At 45.3% G+C, this 24,106-nt stretch overlaps 3 protein-coding genes and 1 pseudogene across 4 annotated transcripts in view; 3 read left to right on the plus strand and 1 right to left on the minus strand.

Moving 5' to 3' along the window:
• RXRB (retinoid X receptor beta) overlaps positions 1 to 24,106 on the minus strand; it is a 371,934-nt gene that overhangs the window by 332,590 nt on the left and 15,238 nt on the right. The window lies entirely within an intron of this gene.
• Positions 1,391 to 22,270, plus strand: LOC132591671 (uncharacterized). The gene is made up of 3 exons (XM_060271118.2): positions 1,391 to 1,454; positions 12,660 to 16,705; positions 19,277 to 22,270. Exon 2 carries the CDS (start codon positions 12,810 to 12,812, stop codon positions 15,573 to 15,575), a length of 2,766 nt encoding a protein of 921 aa, XP_060127101.2. The 5' UTR covers positions 1,391 to 1,454; positions 12,660 to 12,809; the 3' UTR covers positions 15,576 to 16,705; positions 19,277 to 22,270.
• LOC148687234 (uncharacterized) lies at positions 16,751 to 22,270 on the plus strand. Its single transcript, XM_088663935.1, has one exon. The coding sequence runs from the start codon at positions 16,751 to 16,753 to the stop codon at positions 18,542 to 18,544; it is 1,794 nt and encodes a 597-aa protein (XP_088520061.1). The 3' UTR covers positions 18,545 to 22,270.
• LOC118078714 (uncharacterized) lies at positions 19,512 to 22,270 on the plus strand (annotated as a pseudogene). The gene has a single exon (XR_015948535.1). The product of XR_015948535.1 is annotated as an uncharacterized LOC118078714 (transcript).

Raw genomic sequence — 24,106 nt, forward strand, 5'->3', positions numbered from 1 at the left:
GGGCCACGGTGTCGCCGGGAAGTTGTGGATCCTTGATTTCTGTGGTGCAGGCTGTACCCCTGGCCATGATATTTGATTTGAGGGTGAATTTGGGCGGGTCCCATGCAAATAGGTGAAGATTCGCAAGGATCCGTGCTTCAAAACCACGTTTTTCGGCCACAGTGTCGCCAGGAAGCTGTGGATCCTTGATTTTTGAGTTGCAGGCTGTACCCCTGGGCATGATATGTTATTTGAGGGAGATTTGGGGGGGGGCATGCAAAAAGGTGAAGATTCTTGAGGATCCGTGCTTCAAAACCACGTTTTTGGGCCACGGTGTCGCCGAGAAGTTGTGGATCCTTGATTTTTGTGGTGCAGGCTGTACCCCTGGGCATGATATGTGATTTGAGGGTGAATTTGGGCGGGTCCCATGCAAATAGGTGAAGATTCGCAAGGATCCGTGCTTCAAAACCACGTTTTTGGGCCACGGTGTCGCCAGGACGCTGTGAATCCTTGATTTCTGTGGTGCAGGCTGTATGCCTGGGCATGATATGTGATTTGAGGGTGAATTTGGGGGGGCTCCATGCAAATAGGTGAAGATTCGCGAGGATCCGTGAGGATCCGTGCTTCAAAACCACGTTTTTGGGCCACGGTGTCGCCGGGAAGTTGTGGATCCTTGATTTTTGTGGTGCAGGCTGTACCCCTGGGCATGATATGTGATTTGAGGGTGAATTTGGGCGGGTCCCATGCAAATAGGTGAAGATTCGCAAGGATCCGTGCTTCAAAACCACGTTTTTGGGCCACGGTGTCACCAGGAAGCTGTGGATCCTTGATTTTTGTGGTGCAGGATATACCCCTGGACATGATATGTGATTTGAGGGTGAATTAGGGGGGGTCCCATGCAAAAAGCGTGGGGTTCCATGAGGACCCGTGCTTCAAAACCACGTTTTTGTGCTATTGAGACCACACGAAACAGTGGGTGCGTGATTTTTTTGGTGGTGCCTATAGACTAAGATGTGGTCTAGAGTATCATGGTGGTTTTATTTTGTTTCTATATAAAAATCATATGAATTCATGAGGATCCGTGCCTCGGAACCACGTTTTTGTGGTGCTGCAGGGCAGCAAAGTTTTGGATCCACGTTTTTTATAGTCCAGTCGGTAGTCGTGGCTTCCAGATGTGATATGACACTGGATTTGTTGGAGTTGTTTTTAAAAAAGTGGAGGATCCATGAGGATCCGTGTAGATCCGCGTTTTACCTTCTTCCGTCTTTAAGGTGCTACTGAAGGAATTTTTTTTATTTTACTTCGATCCAGACCAACACGGCTACCTACCTGTCCCCCCCAAGGGTCAGTGAGCTCCGCTTCCTAGAGAGGCAGGGAGGATTGGAGGGGGGAGGGGGAGCCAAGGTGGGAGGGGGAAGGGCCTCCATCCACATTTCCGGAAGAGGAGCAGGTCGGCAGAGGAGGAGGAAAAAGAGGTGCAAAATATTATTATTATTATTTGGGGGGGATTTGGGGTTGTGGGGAGGGGGAGAAGAATGTGCTTTCCTCCACCTGAATCAGCAAACAGGGCAGCTGGGGAGGGAAGGGGGCTTTTGGGCGGGGGGGGGGGTTGAAAGGAAAGTAGGGGAGTTCCCCCTCCCCTCCCCCTTCTTTCTGTGGATCAGTCGAGCGGGGGAGGGGCTGGTTTAGGGATAAAGGAGCCCCTCCTCCCCCATCAGTGGGGACCCCCGCCCTTTATATTACAGGAAAGGAAATCGGAATAGAAGAGGGATCAAGGTAAGCGGGGGGGGCAGAGAGGACAAAGAGGTAGAGCTGCGGGTTGGGAGGGAGGGGCGATGAGTGGGGAGAGAAAGCGGGAGAGACCCCCCCCCCGAAGAACAACTCCCTTCCTGGGCGCTATCTCCACAGGCCCCGATCCATGCAATCCGGCTGCAGATGGGGGACCCTCCATTCTCAGGGTTCTCATTGCAAGCCCCCCCAAAAGAAACCAGCCTTCCTGCCTTTTACTATGGAGGTGCGGGGGGGCCTTTCTGCAGAGGGAGCACCGGCAGGATTTGCATTGCAAGGTCTCCTTTGCAGCGCAAGGAGGTGCTCAGCTGTCAAGAGATGCTCAGCTCCCCTGCCCCCCCCCCCCGCCAGGACCCCCATCCCCAAGCAGGGCTGGGACTTGAAGCAAGACCCCCATTCCGCGCCCCTCTGCGTGTTCTGGGTTCCCCCTGGCAGGCATCTCTGAGGCAAGGCTTGGTGGGTCCCTCTTGTCTAGAGCAGGGGGGGCCTGAACTTTTCTGAGACACATTGATTCCACCACTTGGGGAAGCAAACCAAGTCAGGGGGGAGGAGATGTCCAGCCAGAAGCCTCCTCCCTTGGGAAAAGGGGTGCCCTGGAGAGCAGTCCATTCTGTGAGCTGCCTCCCCTGCTATATGAGGTGGGATAGATCCTGCCCAGCCATAGATCCACCACTCGGGAGGATGAGGACAGAGAATTTGGGTGCAACTTGCGCTATTAATGCTCCCCTGAGATTTCCTGTAACAGGAATAGCAGCTCCGCTGGGGCACCTCCTTGCATAAAAAAATGAGTAACAGAATGAATTTCAACAGGGACAAATAAAAGTCAGCTCCTGCACAAAGAGAGGATGTGGGACACCTGGCTTACTAGCAGGACATGTGAAAAGGATCTAGGGGTCTTGGTGGACCACAAGCTTAACATGAGTCCACTCTCCACAGGGTGTTGCACCAGCAAAAATTTGGTAACAGTATTCTATGACAGGGGGGTCCCCTAACTAAGGCCCGGGGGCTGGATGTTGCCCAATTGCCTTATAAATCCGGCCTGCGGACGGTCCGGGAATCAGCATGTTTTTACATGAGTAGAATGTGTCCTTTTATTTAAAATGCATCTCTGGGTTATTTGTGGGGCATAGGAATTCATTCATATATTTTTTTCAAAATATAGTCCAGACCTCCTCAAGGACTGAGGGACAGTGGACCGGCCCCCTGCTGAAAAAGTTTGCTGACCCCTGTTCTAGGCTTTAGTAAGAGCTGTTTGGCAGGGGAACCGACTCTCATGAAAGCTGGTGTTTATTTATTTAATAAAATTTATTTTTAAAAATCTGCAAAGTGGTTGACCAAATCAAACAACAACAACAAAAACACCACAGCAGTAAAATCAAGAAAAATTAACAACCCTACTTTAAAACATACAAAAGCTAAAATATTAAGATTAAAATTACTTCAACTTCCTAAGCACCTAGTTATGCTTGCCTAAAGAAGAATGCTTTTAGCAGGTGCCGGAAAAGAGTCTAGCAAAGGCGCGTGCTTTGTTGCAAGAGGCGGGGAGTTCCAAAGTGCAGGTGCCGTCACAGTAAAGAACGCAGTACAGATATTATGTGGAACCTGTAGTAGTGCTTGAAACTACTGAAGGGGAGGTTTTATTTCTTGTGATTCCACCATGCTCTGTATTATCTGAAAAGGAATACATTTATTTAAAAAACATGACTTATTCCCGAGCCAAAAGCGCATAAGATGGGCTCCAATCCTATTCACGCCTTGCATCCAACTTGTACCTAAAACTCTGCACAAGCCTGCACCATAGAGTTGGAAGGGACCCCTGAGGGTCATCTAGCCAAACCCCTGGGGGGGCAATGCAGGAATCTCAACTAGACCATTCCTGACCGATGGCCATCCGTCTTCTGTTTCCCCCCTCAGCCAGGACAGAACAACGGAGACTGGAGGTGTGGGGGGGAGATACATTTTGACAATGGGGCAGATTTGTCAGGCGTGCGCAGGGACAGCTTGAAGACTTTACACAAAGAGGAACCTCACATGGGTTTCCCCGCATGTAACGTAACAGGCAGGGAGCCAGCTCAGATAGAGAGAACGACCTTGGGGGAGGGGAGGACAAAAGAGTACCAAAGTCCGCCCATTTTATCCTCTTTGGGATGGTGGCGCTAGGGCTCGGGGACCACCCTCCCAAAATATTTACTTGTCTTCAATGCATTGTTACCACCGCTATTCTATAGTACAGATCCTTTTCAAATTAAACACTTTGTCTAAAATTAAAACGGCGGAAGTAATCAGTAGCATAGATATCAAAGGGAAGGCGAGAGAATCGTCCCTCACAGATACAAGGGAGACACAGATACACAAGCACACGGAAGTGAATAATCCGGCCTTGGGGAGAAGGGTGGGAATGTAGAGTGTGCTGTACTTCGCCTCGCGATGGGGGAGTGAATAAAAGTCGTGTGTCTAGTAGGGTGGTGCTGAAATCTTTTTTTTTTAGCCTGCTCTAAAGGTCTTATCTTACTAAACTAGGGATTATATAGCTATATCTGAAATTCCATGCATTTCAGTTAATAGCTTGACCCTGTTCCACTGAATTGAAATTTCAGCCCTCGCGGCATAGGAAAACGGCCAAGTAAACAGCTGTTTTTGTGGAGGAGGGTCTAGGAGGGCAGTAATTCTTCCGTGATAACTTGTCACCCCCTCCATGATGGCACCTGGGGCAGCCTCCCCCCCCCTTTCCTACGCCCCTGCTGGGAAGTCAAGGAGGAGGAAGTTAAGGTAGTTATGATCAGTTGGGCTCAGGATACGGGCGTCCTGTATTGCTGACTGAAGGGGGACATCTGTGGAAAACAACCATGAAGTTGACTGCGTGCTATAATATTAAAGAAAAGATGTAATACAGATGGTATCTCACCCCATCAAAGCTATCGAAAATGTATAAAAACATAGTGAATAACTGTTGGTGGTGTGGGAAAAATAATGGAGACATAGACAGTGGTACCTCTGGTTGTCTTTGTCCATGGAGTCTTCTTGGCAGGGATACTGGAGTGGCTTGCCAGTTCCTTCTCCAGGTGGATCACGTTTATTCAAAACTCTCCACTATGACCTGTCCATCTTGGGTGGCCCTGCATGGCATAGCTCATAGCTTCTCTGAGTTATTCAAGCCCCTTCGCCACGACAAGGCATTGATCCATGAACGACAACAACCTCTGGTTAGAGGAGTTTGTAACCTGAAGCGTTTGTAACCCAAGGTACCACTGTAAAGTAATCGAAGCACCTCCCGCGCTCCTTCTATTCAAACCATTTCTGCCTTTTCAGTTTGTTGGGTTTCAACCCTTAATGCTTCTCCTCCTTGTGAGTCCATTGTGTGTTATTCAAAACAGGGACTGTCTGGATATCCCCCCCCCCTTCACTTACAATTGCTGCTTAATTTTAACTCCCATCTCCAATAAACATAACTAAAAGACTAACAAAGAGAGAGAGAGAGAAAAAGAAAAACGATAAAAGGCACTTTTTAGGGAAGTTTTTAATGTGTGACATTTTAATATATTTTTAATCTTTGTTGGAAAGTGCCCAGAGTGGCTGGAGAAACAAAGCCAGATGGTGTTGTAGTCGTTTAGTCGTGTCCGACTCTTCGTGACCCCATGGACCAGGGGTTCCCAACAAAATTTTCTCGAGGACCCCTCATCGAGCCGCTATTGTGACAAGGACCCCCATTAATTCCTAATCCTAAAATTAAAAAGTGAGAGCCAAATTAAGAGTCTTTTTATATTTATACATTTTTTACAGTTACAACAGAGTACTCCATCAGTATACAGTTAGTTTTAATTTTCAGTTCTTAATGAGATGAGTTAAATCTGTCCTTTGAGTCCATTATTTCTGAAATATTAGGTTCCAAACTTGAAACTTTCACTCTGAAATCCGACCGCATGTCGAGCCGATTCCTATATTTGTTTTTCATGAAACACATGGAAGAAAATGCTTGCTCACACCGATATGTGGTTGCAAATGGAAGGATCTTTTTCATTGCCTTATCTCCAAGTTTCTTGTTTACAAACACTACTGTTTTGCAAAGAGGCAGCGCGCGCCAGGGAGGAGGGAGTGGAATGGAGAAGACAGGGTACCTGCGCAGTAGCGCACAAATGAAGCCGACGCGCGCAAAGCATCTTGGGGAGGTGAGCGTTAGTAGAATGCACGTGCTGCCTCTTTACCTAGAATCATAGAATCCTAGAGTTGGAAGAGACCACAAGGGCCATCCAGTCCAACCCCCTGCCAAGCAGGAAACACCACCAAAGCATTCTTGACAGATGGCCGTCAGGCCGTCAAGCCTCTGCTTAAAGACCTCCAAAGAAGGAGATTCCACCACACTCCTTGGCAGCAAATTCCGCTGTCAAACAGCTCTTACTGTCAGGAAGTTCTTCTTAATGTTGAGGTGGAATCTTCTTTCTTGTAGTTTGAATCCATTGCTCCGTGTCCGCTTCTCTGGAGCAGCAGAAAACAACCTTTCTCCCTCCTCTATATGACATCCTTTTCTATATTTGAACATGGCTATCATATCACCCCTTGACCTTCTCTTCCCCAGCCTAAACATACCCAGCTCCCTAAGCCATTCCTCATAAGGCATCATTTCCATTTCCGTTTTGGTTGCCCTCTTCTGGACACGTTTCAGCTTGTCAGTATCCTTCTTGAACTGTGATGCCCAGAACTGGACACAGTACTCCAGGTGAGGTCTGACCAGAGCAGAATAAAGGGATAAGATTACTTCCCATGATCTAGATGCTATACCCCTATTGATGCAGCAAAGAATTGCATTGGCTTTTTTAGCTGCTGCATCACACTGTTGACTCATGTCAAGTTTGTGGTATACCAAGAATTCTAGATCCTTTTCACATGTACTGCTCTCAAGCCAGGTGTCTCCCATCCTGTATTTGCAAAACAGTAGTGTTTGTAAAGCGCCACCTAACGGCATACAGCAGAACTACTGCCTCTATCTAATTCTAGTTTTGCGGACTTCCTGTTTGCTCACGGATCAAGATGGAGTGCGGGATCGTTTCTGCTGAGCGATCCTGAGCTTTGCAAGGGTAAAAAGAGGTTTCGCCAGGGCTCCGCGGACCTCGAAACCCAAGGATAAAATCCTTGGGGACCAGGGGACTCGGCTGCGTTCGAGTGCGACTCTCCAGCTCGGAAACCGGGCTCACTAGAAGTCCGGAGGGAGCAGGATCGAGACGTGAACGCTGGAGTCCATTCTACCCTGCAGAGTGCTGCCTCGAACTCCTAATGAGAAGCGGGCAAACACCCTGAATTTAAAGTTTGGTTCCAGGACCCCAAGATAAAGAAGAAGAAACAACCATAATTATAATTTCAAGAACAGTAAAGGGAGTTCTGGAACCTTGGAAAAAGGTATGAAGGAAAGGGATTCTTCTAGGCGCTGTCGGAAATATGGTGCAGGAACGCCAAGCTATGAGAGAGTCAGCGTTTAAGCAAGTGGCTGAGTAAGTTTAAAGGCAGCAAGATTTCCGAAAGAGAAAGAGAGAGGAAAGCAAGCTGTAAAACGTATACAATGTATCCAACAAAGAAAGACTCAACTAAGTGCCCAACTAAGATTGGAACTTTGTATCCACTACGGAGCTTAGAATCACCAGACTTGTTTCCCGGCTGGAGAGGAGGAGAGAGAAGTGAAGATAGACTCCACATTATAGAGCTATGAATGGAAAACGCCCCTGTTGGAGGACGGTAACTTAGGACAATCTAGTATAAAACGGGCTTTTGAACTTTTACCCCCTCGAAATTAGCTAAACTTTATTGACTTTATTGACTTAGTGGGAATAGCATAACTAAAGTGCCTTCAGGATACGCAAGCTTTGAAGCAAAGCAAATCAGAAGAGGACGGCCAGTTTTTTTAAGAACAGAAGAAGATTTAAGTGCCAAGGAATCATATATTATTATTATTATTATTATTATTATTATTATTATTATTATTATTATTATTTTAAAGATCCGTAAAGGACAAATGGTGGGAAAGTATAACATGGCTTAAGGGGGCTGGACTGATAAGTGGTCACTTGTGATTAACTTATTGATACTGCTTTTGGATTGTGTTTAAAGGTGAATAAAGGAAGACTGCCAGGGGGATAGGACCTCTAGTGGGGGAAGAAGGTATAGCACAATAGTAAAGAAATACAAGGAGACCTTAAAATGCCTCGCAAAGGAGTAAAAATAAAAACCCCTGAAGAGAGAAGACCTTCAAGATCAGAAATAGAAGGGGATGGGGATGGGGTTCTAATTAAAATTCTGGAAGAGATTAAGCAAATAAGGGCAGAATTGAGGGAGAGTGAGAGGAAAATAGGCAAACAATTAGCTGAGGTAATAACTGAACTATCAGGACAAATAAAGACACTGGAAAATAAAATCCAGACAGCTGAAGAGCAGACAAAAAGGATACACATAGAGGTCAGAGGAAATAGGTTAGAAGGGGAAAAAATGAAAGGACAAATAACAGAAATAACAAAAACACAGGAGAATATGTTGGACAACCTGGCGCTTCTTCAAATGAATGAAAGGTCAAAGAACTTAAAATTTTGCGGTGTCCCAGAAATGGAGGGGGGAAACCTAAGGGGTAAATTAATTAGAGAAACTGCTAGGTTGCTAGATTTGAAAGAAGAGGAAGTTGATTATATGATAATCAATGCATTCAGAATAAAGGTTAACTCACCCATAACAAGATCAAAAAAATGTCCAGGGGTCTGTTTAGTAACATTGAGTTCAATAGAAGCCAGAAATACAATTATGAAGAAAAGTAGGGAGGAGAAGTGGTATATAGACGGGAAACCAATTGTGGTGTACAGAGATATTCCAGACCGGTTTTTATTTAAAAGAAATGTTTACAAAGAGTTGACAAAAAAATTGACTGAAAACAAAATAAGGTTTCGATGGGATTACCCTGAAGGCGTATTATTTTATTACAAGGATGAAAAATTTAAGATTAAAACAGAGCAGGAGATGAAGGAATTTGGAAGAAGCCACAAAGAGTTGGGGAAAATACAAGGAGTGGTAGAGGAAGCTGATAGAGCTAAATAAGAAACTGAGCAGGAAATACAGGAAATATATATATATGTATAGATATATATAATGATAAGAGGGTGGAAAATTAAGCTTAGCAGGTACTCATGCCAAGATTGAGAAGAAAGTGGAAATTCCTTGAAAATTAGAAGAAATTTTAATAGATTATATGGACAATAAATACCAATGATGGGAGACTCTAATGGGGTCCCTTCTATTGAAATGGTTAGTTTAGTTTTGTTGTTTGTTTTGTTTTGGGGTTTTTTAGGTTTGGAAATTGTAGCAAATTTTATTAGTGGATGAATGGTGATAGTAAAAATAGGATACAAGGAAAAAACAAAATCAACAGCAAAAACTTGACAGTAGGGCGAAGAAACACTATGAAAAGAAATATGTAAAAATATATCAGTAAGATGTGTTGAACGTATTAATACTAGCAAATTGAATTCAATCTCATAACTAGATGTTATAAAATACTTTATTACAATAAGATAACAGGGTATGAATATTAAAACATAACATAGGACACAATTCATTAATTTGGTATAGTAAATACATGATTGATTAAAAGTCAGTTATATACTGTATGTATATTCAATGTTATGTTTATAATTTGTGAAAGAGAGAAGAAAATTAAAACGAACTGTGAAAATATTAGCGAAAAAGGGAAAGATGACAGAATGAAGACAGAAGAAAGAAGAATGGAAGTCCAACATACAAAGTTGAATAGAAATTGGACTTAATAATATTTTTGGTTTTTGTTTCTAGCTTCATGTTTCTCCCTCCCTGTCTTTTCTTTTATCCTTTTCTTTTCTTTCTATTTGACTGGAAATTTAAGAATTTAAAGCCATGATAGATATAATGAATATAATGTAATGAACATAGAAATGGAAAATGTAATAAAAATTATTGCAAAAAAAAAAATTCTAGTTTTGCGCTAGACTCTGCTCATGCAGGAAGCGGCCAAAACAAAAAAATCTGTTATCATACAAAATATATTTAATATATTTTTTTTTCTAATAGCATCTTGCGGACCCCTCTGGCATAGCTCGCGGACCCCTGGGGATCCCTGGACCACCTGTTGGGAACCACTGCCATGGACCATGGCACGCCAGGCACTCCTGTCTTCCACTGTCTCCCGCAGTTTGGTCAAACTCATGTTCATAGCTTCAAGAATACTGTCCAACCATCTCGTCCTCTGTCGTCCCCTTCTCCTAGTGCCCTCCATCTTTCTGCCATCAAGGTTGTGTCATCTGCATATCTGAGGTTGTTGATATTTTTTCCGGCAATCTTAATTCCGGTTTAGGATTCATCTAGTCCAGTCTTTCGCATGATGAATTCTGCATACAAGTTAAATAAGCAGGGAGACAATATACAACCTTGTCGTACTCCTTTCCCAATTTTGAACCAATCAGTTGTTCCATATCCAGTTCTAACTGTAGCTTCTTGTCCCACATAGAGATTTCTCAGGAGACAGATGAGGTGATCAGGCACTCCCATTTCTTTAAGAACTTGCCATAGTTTGCTGTGGTCGACACAGTCAAAGACTTTTGCATAGTCAATGAAGCAGAAGTAGACGTTTTTCTGGAACTCTCTAGCTTTCTCCACAATCTCTCTAGCTTTCTCCATAATCCAGCACATGTTTGCTATTTGGTCTCTGGTTCCTCTGCCCCTTCGAAATCCAGCTTCCAGTTCTCGGTCCACATACTGCCTAAGCCTGCCTTGTATAATTTTAAGCATAACCTTGCTAGCGTGTGAAATAACCGCAATTGTGCGGTAGTTGGAGCAATCTTTGGCACTGCCCTTCTTTGGGAATGGGATGTAGACTGATCTTCTCCAATCCTCTGGCCATTGCTGAGTTTTCCAAACTTGCTGGCATATTGGGTGTAGCACCTTAACAGCATCATCTTGTAAAATTTTAAATAGTTCAGCTGGAATATCATCACTTCCACTGGCCTTGTTATTAGCAGTGCTTTCTAAGGCCCATTTGACTTCACTCTCCAAGATGTCTGGCTCAAGGTCAGCAACCACACTACCTGGGGTGTACGAGACCTCCATATATTTCTGGTATAATTCCTCTGTGTATTCTTGCCACCTCTTCTTGATGTCTTCTGCTTCTTTTAGGTCCTTACCACTTTTGTCCTTTATTATGGTAATCTTTGTACGAAATGTTCCTTTCATATCTCCAATTTTCTTGAACAGATCTCTGGTTTTCCCCATTCTATTGTTTTCCTCTATTTCTTTGCATTGCTCATTTAAGAAGACCCTCTTGTCTCTCCTTGCTGTTTTTTGGAAATCTGCATTCAGTTTCCTGTATCTTTCCCTATCTCCCTTGCATTTTGCTTGCCTCCTCTCCTCCGCTATTTGTAAGGCCTCGTTGGACAGCCATTTTGCTTTCTTGCATTTCCTTTTCCTTGGGATGGTTTTCGTTGCTGCCTCCTGTATAATGTTACGATCCTCCATCCATAGTTCTTCAGGCACTCTGTCCACCAAATCTAAATCCTTAAACCTGTTCCTCACTTCCACTGTGTATTCATAAGGGATTTGATTTAGATTGTATCTTACTGGCCCAGTGGTTTTTCCTACTTTCTTCAGTTTAAGCTGGAATTTTGCTATAAGAAGCTGATGATCTGAGTTACAGTCAGCTCCAGGTCTTGTTTTCGCTGACTGTATAGAGCTTCTCCATCTTGGCTGCAGAGAATATAATCAATCTGATTTCGATGCTGCCCATTTGGTGATATCCATGTGTAGAGTCGTCTCTTGTGTTGTTGGAAAAGAGTGTTTGTGATGACCAGCTTGTTCTCTTGACAGAACTCTATTAGCCTTTGCCCTGCTTCATTTTGAACTCCAAGGCCAAACTTGCCAGTTGTTCCTTTTATCTCTTGATTCCCTACTTTAGCATTCCAATCCCCTGTAATGAGAAGAACATCCTTCTTTGGTGTCATTTCTAGAAGGTGTTGTAATTCTTCATAGAATTGGTCAATTTCACTTTCTTCAGCACCGGTAGTTGGTGCATGAACTTGGATTACTGTGATGTTAAAAGGTCTGCCTTGGATTCGTATCGAGATCATTCTGTCATTTTTGAGATTGCATCCCAGTACAGCTTTTGCCACTCTTTTGTTGACTATGAGGGCCACTCCATTTCTTCTACGGGATTCTTGCCCACAGTAGTAGATATGATAGTCATCCGAACTGGATTCACCCATTCCCTTCCATTTTAGTTCACTGATGCCCAGTATGTCAATATCTTTTCTTGCTATCTCATTTTTGACCACATCCAGCTTATCATTATCCATGGTTCTTACATTCCAGGTTCCTATTCGATATTTTTCTTTACAGCATTGGACTTTCCTTTCGCTTCCAGGCATATCCGCAACTGAGCGTCCTTTCGGCTTTGGCCCAGCCGCTTCATCAGCTCTGAATCTATTTGTACTTGTCCTCCGCTCTTCCTCAGTAGCATGTTGGACGCCTTCCGACCTGAGGGGCTCATCTTCCAGCATCATAACTTTTATATGCCTGTTGTCTTTGTCCATGGAGTTTTCTTGGCAGGGATACTGGAGTGGCTTGCCAGTTCTTTCTCCAGGTGGATCACGTTTAGTCAAAATTCTCCACTATGACCTGTCCATCTTGGGTGGCCCTGCATGGCATAGCTCATAGCTTCTCTGAGTTATTCAAGCCCCTTCGCCATGACAAGGCATTGATCCATGAAGGGGGATGTACAGTATACAAGTTATAAATGAAATATTAAAATTTCAATACCACATTTCTACTCTTAAAAAATAATAATAATATAAGAGGAGGTGCAAATTCATGTGTGTAATAATCCTTTCTTCTCTTCCTAGAAAACAAATAGGAATTTCTCCACCTTTCGCCCTCCAAAGCAATGACGAAGGCAGTCAGAATTCTGGGAGGCCATGTGACCAATGGGAATAACGAAGAAACCATTTAACTTCATGGAGTGTGGAAAGAGAGAGGAGAAACAATTTTAAAATATGGAGTTTGGGAAGAGCTTCACTGACAGCGGAACACTTAGAAAACTTCAACGGACTCACACAGGGGAGAAACCCTTTAAATGCATGGAGTGTGGAAAGAGCTTCAGTCAGAGTGGAAACCTTAGAATTCATCAACGGACTCACACAGGGGAGAAACCATTTAAATGCATGGAGTGTGGAAAGAGCTTCACTCGGAGTGGACAGCTTAGAAACCATCAACGGACTCACACAGGGGAGAAACCCTTTAAATGCATGGAGTGTGGAAAGAGCTTCACTTGGAGTGGAATCCTTAGAATTCATCAATGGACTCACACAGGAGTTAAACCATTTAAATGCATGGAGTGTGGAAAGAGCTTCAGTAGGAGTGGACTCCTTAGAATTCATCAACGGACTCACACAGGAGTTAAACCATTTAAATGCATGGAATGTGGAAAGTGCTTCAGGCAGAGTGGACAGCTTAGAAACCATCAACGGACTCACACAGGGGAGAAACCCTTTAAATGCATGGAGTGTGGAAAGAGCTTCAGTCAGAGTGGAAACCTTAGAAACCATCAACGGACTCACACAGGGGAGAAACCATTTAAATGCAAGGAGTGTGGAAAGAGCTTCACTGCTAGTGGAAACCTTAGAAACCATCAACGGATTTACACAGGGGAGAAACCATTTGAATGCATGGAGTGTGGGAAGCGCTTTACTGAAAGTGGAGCACTTAGAAAGCATCAACGGATTCACACAGGGGAGAAACCATTTAAATGCAAGGAGTGTGGAAAGAGCTTCACTGACAGTGGAACACTTAGAAACCATCAACGGATTCACATAGAGGAGAAACCCTTTAAATGCATGGAGTGTGGAAAGAGCTTCAGTCAGAGTGGAAACCTTAGAATTCATCAACGGACTCACACAGGGGAGAAACCATTTAAATGCATGGAGTGTGGAAAGAGCTTCACTCGGAGTGGACAGCTTAGAAACCATCAACGGACTCACACAGGGGAGAAACCCTTTAAATGCATGGAGTGTGGAAAGAGCTTCACTTGGAGTGGAATCCTTAGAATTCATCAATGGACTCACACAGGAGTTAAACCATTTAAATGCATGGAATGTGGAAAGTGCTTCAGGCAGAGTGGACAGCTTAGAAACCATCAACGGACTCACACAGGAGAGAAACCATTTAAATGCCTGGAGTGTGGAAAGAGCTATAGTCAGAGTGGAGACCTGAATTCACATCATCGAACTCACACAGGGGAGAAACCATTTGAATGCATGGAGTGTGGAAAGAGCTTTACTGAAAGTGGAGCACTTAGAATTCATCAACGGAGTCACACAGGGGAGAAACCATTTAAATGCATGGAGTGTGGAAAGAGCTTCACTATTATTGGAAACCTTAGAAGACATCAACGGACTCACACAGGAGAAAAACCATTTAAATGCATGGAGTGTGGAAAGAGCTGTAGTCAGAGAGGAGACCTTATAATTCATCAACGGACTCACACAGGAGATAAACCATTTAAATGCATGGAATGTGGAAGGAGCTTCACTATTATTGGAAACCTTAGAAGACATCAACGGACTCACACGGGGGAGAAACCATTTAAATGCATGGAGTGTGGAAAGAGCTACAGTGAGAGTGGAGAACTGAATTCACATCATCAAACTCACACAGGGGAGGATCCCTTTAAATGCATGGAGTGTGGAAAGAGCTTCAGTAAGAGTGGAAACCTTAGAAACCATCAACGGATTTACACAGGGGAGAAACCATTTGAATGCATGGAGTGTGGGAAGCGCTTTACTGAAAGTGGAGCACTTAGAAAGCATCAACGGATTCACACAGGGGAGAAACCATTTAAATGCATAGAGTGTGGAAAGAGCTTCGCTGCTAGTGGAAAACTTAGAACCCATCAACGGACTCACACAGGGGAGAAACCCTTTAAATGCATGGAGTGTGGAAAGAGCTTCAGTCACAGTGGAAACCTTAGAAACCATCAACGGATTCACACAGGGGAGAAACCATTTGAATGCATGGAGTGTGGGAAGCGCTTTACTGAAAGTGGAACACTTAGAAAGCATCAACGGATTCACACAGGGGAGAAACCATTTGAATGCATGAAGTGCGGAAAGAGCTTCAGTCAGAGTGGAAAACTTAGAAACCATCAATGGAGTCACACAGGGGAGAAACCATTTAAATGCATGGAGTGTGGAAAGAGCTTCAGTACGCCTGGAAACCTGAATTCACATAATCAAACTCACACAGAGGACAAACCACTTAAATGTATGGAATGTGGGAAGAGCTTTACTGAAAGTGGAGCACTTAGAAACCATCAACGGATTCACACAGGGGAGAAACCATTTAAATGCATGGATTGTGGAAAGAGCTTCAGTCAGAGTGGACACCTTAGAAATCATCAACGGATTCACACAGGGGAGAAACCATTTAAATGCATGGATTGTGGAAAGAGCTTCACTGATAGTGGAACACATAGAAAACATCAACGGACTCACACAGGGGAGAAACCATTTAAATGCATGGAGTGTGGAAAGAGCTTCAGTCAGAGTGGAGACCTGAATTTACATCATCGAACTCACACAGGGGAGAAACCATTTAAATGCATGGGATGTGGAAAGAGCTTCAGTACGCGTGGAAACCTGAATTCACATCATCGAACTCACACAGGAGAGAAACTATTTAAATGCATAGAGTGTGGAAAGAGCTTCAGTCAGAGTGGAATCCTTAGCAAACACCACCAAAGTCACAAAGGGAAAACCACTTAATTATATGAAGTGTAGATAGAATTTCAGTCCTGATGTTATTACAAAACATAAATGGACTCCCAAGGAGGAGAAGCTGGAAAGTTGAAACCCAACAATCTACCAACAAACTGAAAAAGCAGAAATGGTTTGAATGGAGGGAGGGCGTGAAGTGCTTCTCTTACTTTATATGTATACTAGCTGGCCCTGCACACGTTGCTGTGCGTTAGTCTGTGAAATGGAAGGTAATAGCCCCCCTTCAGGTCCCCCTGAGCCTCAGAGTCCCCCTGAGTCGAGGCGAGACACTGTGGAGAGGGCAGGTTTCATCCCTGCGTCTCTCCCCCCCCCCGTTCTGACCCATTACGTATCCCTGCCCTCTATTGCCCCTCTTACCTCCACTTGGCCTAGTCTGAAAAGCGGCCTAGTCTGCAAAGCCGAGGTGAGATATTGTGGAGAGGGCAAGTTTCATCCCTGTGTCTCCCCCCACCCTGTTCTGACCCATTACTTAACCCTGCCCTATATTCGCCCCCCCTTACCTCCACTTGGCCTAGTCTGGATAGCGGCCTAGTCTGCAAAGCCGAGGCGAGACACTGTGGAGAGGGCAGTTTTCATCCCTGTGTCTCCCCCCACCCTGTTCTGACCCATTACTTATCCCTGCCCTCTATTTGCCCCCCCAACCTCCACTTGGCCTAGTCTGGAAAGCGGCCTAGTCTGCAAAGCAGAGGTGAGATATTGTGGAGAGGGCAGGTGTAGAGGAATGCAGCTGGAATTCCCTGTCCTAGGCAAGGTTTATTAGTAAACCATCAAGCAATTTACTACGTGACCCCAGGCACCAGTCTGTCTGTTTACACATCCTGCTTGTCAGCATGAATGATGTCGAAGTTAAAGGTTAATGTGTACTGACCATGGAAAAATGCTCAATAAAAGAGGCTGGAGCTGAGGCACATCTCAGCATTCCTTGCTCACTCTCTCTGCATCTCCTGATTCCTGTCTCATGATTTTCTTCGCACCGAGTGTCGGCTGGTTTTTCCGACAAGTGCCCCGTGTGAGGCTTCGTTCTACGCCATCGTTGGAAGGACGTACGTCGTGGTCCTGCATCGCTACTCACCCGCCCGGCAAGGGCTTCAGGCGCCTATATCATCTTCGGATCCCCGGTGAGTAGCCCCCGCTACTGCTTATCCTTCTCTCCCTGCATTACTATGGGCACCTCGCTCTCCACGGCCCAGAAACATTTTTTGAAAGACTTACAGCACCTGCTGAATTCCAACAGTCAGCATGTATCAGAGGACGATTTAATTGCTCTCATTAATATCATCACAGAGCATTGCCCATGGTTCCCTGAAGCTGGGACCTGGGAACTGGACAAATGGGATAAATTGGGCGAATATTTTCACGGCCACCCCAGCATTGGGGTTCGACCCTTGAGCGCTTGGGGAAAAATCAGAGCATGCTTGGCCCTAGTAACACCAAAGAATATTTTATTGGCCGCATCTTCCGCTGTACCAACAGCCCCACCTGTTTTGTTCATCTATCCAGCCTTATCACCTCCACCAGCTCCACCGTCCGGACCGCCACCTGGCCCACTGGCCCCGCCACAGCTCCCGCCTGCATATGCCCCCTACAAGCCCCCAGGGGTACCCCCGGCCGCCGCTCCGCCGGCTCCGCCTCAGCCAATAATGCCAAGCCTTCCCAATACAACGCCGCTGCAAGAAACTCTTCGAGCGGCTGCACCCTTATTGGCTTTTGATTCTGCCACTCCGGCGGCATTTCCTGTTCTAATCCCCGCTGGACCGGCCGGAGGGGCCCCGCAACACGAGCAGTTTGACCTTCGCTTTATAAAAGAACTTTATACCTCAGTGAGAGACAATGGGCTGCACTCCCCATACACTCTCGGCCTCTTTGGCACCGTTTTTCAACAAAATTTAATACCTGAGGACATTAAACTTTTGGCACGCACCGTCCTTCAACCTCATCAAATGATTCTCTTTATGCAAGGTTGGACCTGGGCATGCCAACGTAGGGTAGCTAATATTCAGACCACCCTCAATAATGCTGCCCAAGTAGCCCACGCAGCAGCCGTGGCCGCCGCCAGTGCGGGTGCAGCCCCCCCGGCACCGGTCATGTTGACTCCAGCCGATGTGCTCAATGGACTCACGGGGGAAGGCAACTTTATGCAGATCCAACAACATCTGGGGCTGGATCCTTCCTACTGGGAGGCTACTACTGCAGCGGCCCAGGAAGCCTTAGTGGCCGTCCCAGATGACAAAACTGAAAAAGGTGGGCGCTGGGGAAGTGTCCGTCAAGGGCCTTCGGAACCCTATGGGACATTCATTGACCGATTGTATAACACCCTTAAGCGCCAAGTACAGGATGTAGCGGCACAAGAAGTCATTGTCCGCCAGTTAGCCTTTGACAATGCTAATGAGGATTGCAAGCAAGTATTACGCCCGCTGCTAAGTACCCCTAACGTGGCAATAGCGGATATTGCCTACAATATTGCTGCCTACAGCAGTTCTCTACCGGCCTGCAGAACTCTCTCAATCTCAATCTCAATCTCAATCAGCGTCTGCATAGTTGAATGGCTACACCTGCCACATACACCACCGCGAAATGTCTATACTTCTCCAGCAGCTGTCATGGACATTGTTATCAAGGGAAGACAACGAGCTGTGGCATTGACAGGAATGGATGTGGAAGCTATTTTTTTACCTTTCTCACAGGACGAGGTTCAACATTTGCTAACCATGTCCACTTGCACACAAGTGGCATTAGCAGACTTTGTTGGGAGGATTTTACATAATCCACCTACTGACTCACGGCTTTCCTTTCTCTCCATTCCCTGTGCTCCCCCACCCCTATCCCCTCTGCTCTCACCCTCTTTACAGATGGGACAAAGACGAGGGGGGTGGTTGTGTGGCGGGAGGAGGGGGCGTGGAAGACAAGATTCACCACGGAGCAGAAATCCGCTCAGCGTTCCGAATTGGCTGCGGTGATCTTGGCATTTGATCTTTTTCAGGATGTGCAGTTTAACTTGATTGTTGATACTCAGTATGTCTCCAGACTTTTAACATCCTTGCCAGTGGCATACATTACGCCTGCTCTGGATGACGACTTGTTACAATTATTTCTTGCCTTGCAGCGCTTGCTACAAACAAGGAATCATCTCTTTTTTGTTGCCCATTTGCGCTCTCATACTTACTTACCAGGGTTTTTGGCACACGGCAATGCTGTGGCAGATGCTGCATTGAAGCATGAAGCTTTTTCATTGTTTTCTGATCCTGTGCTCAGTCATGCTACTTTCCATCAGTCAGCAAAAGTATTGGCTAAGTCTTTTCAGATACCCATTTCTCAGGCTCGAGACATTGTTTCGCAATGTTCTTCTTGTTCTAAAGCTCCTACCATGATTCCTTTTGATGCTGTCAATCCAAGAGGGATTGCCCCTCTCTCAATTTGGCAGATGGATGTCACCCTCACCCCGTTGTTAGCCCCTTTTTCAAGACTGCACCTCACGGTGGACACGTCTTCGGGCTTCATCTGGGCGACGCCCTTAAAAGGGGAGACAGCCAGGCACGTAATACAGCACACTCTGCGCTGTTTTTCGGTCATGGGAAAGCCTAGCAGCATCAAAACGGATAATGGCCCCGCGTATATTTCTAAGCAATTCTCTGATTTTTGTAAATTGTGGAATGTGAAATTAACTCATGGTATTCCTTTTAATTCTACAGGACAAGCAATTGTTGAGCGAGCACATTCAACTTTTAAATCTCTGCTTTTTAAACAACTAAGTGGAAAGAACGCTCCTCTTGCTGAAATACCTAACATTGTGCATCAAGTGCTTTTTACTCTGAATCATCTCTTGTACCCACATAATAAGCAGCATACTCCAGCAGAATTGCATTTTAGAAAAGAGGAGGAGCTGCCTCGTCCCCTTGTGTCTTTCAGGAAACTTCCGGATCCAGCATGGCGCGGACCTGTACCGCTGATTACCTGGGGACGCGGATAGGCCGCGGTGGACATCGATGGGGACCCCCTGCGGGTACCAGCGCGCTGTGTACGGCTCTGGCGTTCGTCTTCTGCAGTTGCCTCACCTTGCCCAGCATCATTGGTGCCAAAGACGAAGGAGACAGACCTTTCTACACTCTTTCTGGAGGACAGCGCCTGTCACCCGGTCTGAACCATCATTGCACCTGGCGACACCGTGTTGCAACCTTAAATATGGCTGCACTCCATCAAGAAGTATCTGCAGGCCATAATCGCCTTCGGCGAGCTGCCATTTTACAGAAGAATCACAGACCTGACTCTTATCATTCCATATGGAATGATAATACCTATGTGAAGGATATTTCTCGATTTGCGGAATTGCTTAATTATTCTGATTGTTGGGTTTGTTTGCATATTCCCCCGCAGTCAAGTCACTCGGGTATATTATTGCATGGTATTCCAATCAATGATTCTTATAAAATTAGTAATAATATGAAAGATAATCATACTAGTTCGCCCCCCGTTATATTATCCTTATTAGAAACTGCTCCACGATGTTTTCGTTTTAATCATAATAGTAGTAGATTTTTAGGTCATTATCCTTATTGTAATTGGACTTATGAATATGTTAATGGTAGCTCTTGTTTTCTCAATGTCACTACCCAAAGCGGCAGGCCCAAGGTAACGATTAATAATGTTACCAGATACATGACATATTACCAACAGGCTACATGCCGTGATTTTCATTCATGGTTTGATTGGATGAAGAAGAGTTGGAGAGCCACATGCGTGTTACAACAAAATCTGTGGCTTTTGTGTGGTAAGAAAGCATACAAAGAGATTTCCTCTGCTTTTCCGGGGACTTGCACTCTGGGGGTAGTGATACCACTGGTGTATAAGTTAGATGCCCTTCCACGCACCCGCTTGCGCAATAAACGTGAGGTCAATGTCCCTATAACACAATATACTGGTACACAGATAGCTCGCAGCATTTTTCCTTTGGTAGGAGTAGCAATGAATTATAGAGATTTGCATCGCTTAGCAAATTGGGCAGAGGCTTTGTTTAATGCAACAATTAAAGGCATGAAATTGATCACTACAGAATTACAGGAGGTTCGTGAAGTCACGCTCCAAAATACATACCTATGTATGTGCAAGATAATGGTCCTAACATAACTCATACCATACAGGAAATGGAAAAAATAGTGGCTGAAAGGCCCCTGCAACCTGCCGTGGGTTTTGATCCCTGGGAATGGCTGATGTCTTGGTTGCCTAACGGTAACTGGATAAGGAAGATACTCTTGGCGGTTCTGGGAATGGCCTGTGGATTGGTTTTGTTATGTTGCTGCATTCAATGTTTACCCTCCCTCATTGGTCAATGTTTGACCTGGTTTCAGGCTGTACGCCCCTCCACTGGTATCACACGTGGAGCCTTCATTGCGAGGTATCAGCGACTCCCAAACGAGGTTTATGATGACTTAGACGCTTACATGGGGGGCTATAGGGCTTATACCACACTCTCTCCTCCCCCCCCCGGTGGCACCTGATCTGCTGCGGAGAGTGCATGGCAGGTGACCGAACTCCGATGCCACAACCTGGAAGTCCCAGAGCGGTGCATCAGTTAGAATGGGATGCTTACGAAACCTCCGCAGATTCTCAAAGGGGAGAAACCATTTAGATGTCTGGAGTGTTTGACATCTTTCTCTCAGAGTTCCCTCTTTCCTTCACATCAATAAACGCAGATAATCGGAAATCAGTATCAAATGCATGGAGTGTATGTGAAGTTCTGGTATTCGTATATAAAGTTGTATAGACAGGTCTTGAAAGAAATGAAGGTAATGTCTCACAAGTATAATAGAAGATATAATATAATGTTAGATAGGGAGGGGGAGAATCTGGAGTGTTGGGGTGAGTGATGACGGGCTGAGAGTCAGCTGATTTTCGGTCGTTGGTGGAGAGAGTTGGAAATGTTGGTGTTAGGAGTTGGGGAGGCAGTTTGGGAGCAGGGTTGGTGGGATTAGTACCGTGTTTTCCCGGAAATAAGACACGGTCTTATATTTATTGTTCCTCAAGAGGACACACTATGGCTTATTTTCAGGGGTGTCTTATTCCAGCGGGAAGGGCTCCGCGTGGTGCGGCATGGCTGAGGGCAGTGAGTTGTTGCTGGGAGGCGCCGGGTCCATGTCTTATTTTCGGGATATGGCTTACATTGCGGAAAAGCTTAGAAATCCTGCTAGGCTTATTTTATGGGTCTGTCTTATTTTCAGGGAAACGGTATTATAGGAACAGCATGTTAACTCCCATTGATTTAATTGCAATAAAGGAACGATAAAGACACAAAAAGCATCTTGTTAATACCCAAACCTTCATGTATTGTTTATATTTTGTTATAGTTTTTATTAGATTTTTATTAATAGTAAGCCAATATAAGCCACATTAATTCAATTGTTTTATTGATTGTAGTTTCGAATTTATTGTAATTGCTAAGAGTGGGTTTCTGTTTAATTTTTATATGCTGATATTATTATTCTATACTATTCTAATGATTGTTGACTGTTACTTTATTTGATGTAGATTGCTTATTTTAAAGCTATGTTTTATTATCACATTTTTGTATTGTATCGGATTGTTATAAGGTGATACATTCTTTGTTTCTTCAGCTTGTAAACCACCTTGAGTATTGTAAGATAGAAAGACGCTATACAAATTAAAAGTGATGCTACTAAATCATAATACAATTTAAAAACCCAATTATTCCATTCCAAATTATGATTGGTATATGTCACACGCCTGTCTGAGTGGAGCGTGAGGAAGGAAGACTGTCTTATCTCTCGTCTTATCTCACTTCTGGTGTGAGACTGTGAAACTGTATAGGAGTTTAGAACTACGATGCCTCTTTCTTTTGCTGTGTTAAGCCAGAAGGCTAGTGTGCATAAATCAAGTTGGTTTGTGTCACTGGAGCGCCCTGGAGAAGAAGGGGATGCCATTTCCAGAGCTATGCTCACGGGAGAACGCTCAGATTAGGCCAGAGCGTTTTCCAACAAAGGCTTCCCTTCACCCACCTTCCAATCCGGTTACGACGATAGTCCTCTCCAGATCAAGACCCTCGAACTCAGTGGCTGATTCAATCAGCAGGTCATCTTGTCCCCTTCTTCCAGAGCATGTCTGTCTTTAAAGTCCAAATTCATATCTGTCTTAAAAAACAGAGGAACTCTCAAATCCTCCTTTTACTCTCAAATCCTCCTTTTCTGCACGACCAGCATCATGGGATCTGTTCTCGGCTCAGACAAAAGTGCATGCTGGGAAATTGAACCCAGAAACTGACAGTTCCTTCTCCAATGGGGGGGGGGGGCCAAGGTATGGAGATACATGGGGGAGAGGCCAACACTCCCCAGGGACAACAGAAGGCTCAGACAAAAGTGCATGCTGGGAAACAGAACCTAGAAGCTGACAGTTCCTTTTCGAAGGGTGGGGACCAAGGTATGGAGATACAGGGGGGAGGGGCCAACACTCCCCAGGGACAACAGAGGGAAGGGTATCCTACGGAAACACAGGGATGAGCCGGGGTGGAGGGAGGAGGGGCAGGATACGTCATGGATAGGGACAGGGTGGGGTGGGGGACACAGGAAAGAAGCACAGCAACGCGTGGCCGGGTCAGCTAGTATTTTATAAATTGTGTTGCAACACCTCCTCCTCCTTGGCTATGTGAAGGGGGAAATGTTCAGATAAACATTATCTCTGGGGGCATCAGGAATAAAAGGGCTGTTTAGCGGCATAACCAGGAAGGACTCACCTCCCCAAACTTAAGGGTCAACTTTCTACAAATCTACAAGCTGCCTGGAGGCAGGATCCACCTCTGAGCATCGAGGCAGCCAATAGGAAGCTTCCTTTGAATGTCATAGGGGCACATGGACCTGGTGTGGCCACTTCTCAGGGCTCTTTCCAGGAACGGTTGAACCCATCCATTCACAAGTGCTCTCAAAGGGGTGGGTGGGGGAAAGGTCCCAAACTCTGCCTCTTCCACACCCCTAGGGGTTTAGCCTGGATCTGGACTGCAGCACTTCAGCCTGCAAGGAAGACCCTGTTTTCTGGGACACATTGATTCCACCACTTGGGGAAGCAAACCAAGTCAGGGGGGAGGAGGTGTCCAGCCAGGACCCTCCTCCCTTGGGAAAAGGGGTGCACTGGAGAGCAGTCCATTCTGTGAGCTGCCTCCTCTGCAGTCTGAGGAGGGACAGATCCTGCCCAGCCATAAATCCACCACTCGGGAGGATGAGGACTGAGAATGTGGGTGCAACTTGCCCTATTAATGCTCCGCTGGGGCACCTCCTTGCATAACAAAATGAGTAACAGAATGAATTTCAAGAGGGACAAATAAATGTCAGGCCCTGCACTTAGGCAGAAAGGACCGCCTGCCCAAAGAGAGGATGGGGGACACCTGGCTCCCTAGCAGTAGATGTGAAAAGGATCCAGGGGTCTTGGTGGACCACTAGCTTAACATGAGTCCACAGGGTGAAGCAGCAACAAAAAAAATATACCTCTATTCTAGGCTGTAGGGTCTGACTCCAACCAAT

The sequence above is a fragment of the Zootoca vivipara genome, chromosome 2, assembly GCF_965207765.1.
Source record: "Zootoca vivipara chromosome 2, rZooViv2.hap1.1, whole genome shotgun sequence".
Classification (NCBI taxonomy): Eukaryota; Metazoa; Chordata; class Lepidosauria; order Squamata; family Lacertidae; genus Zootoca; species Zootoca vivipara.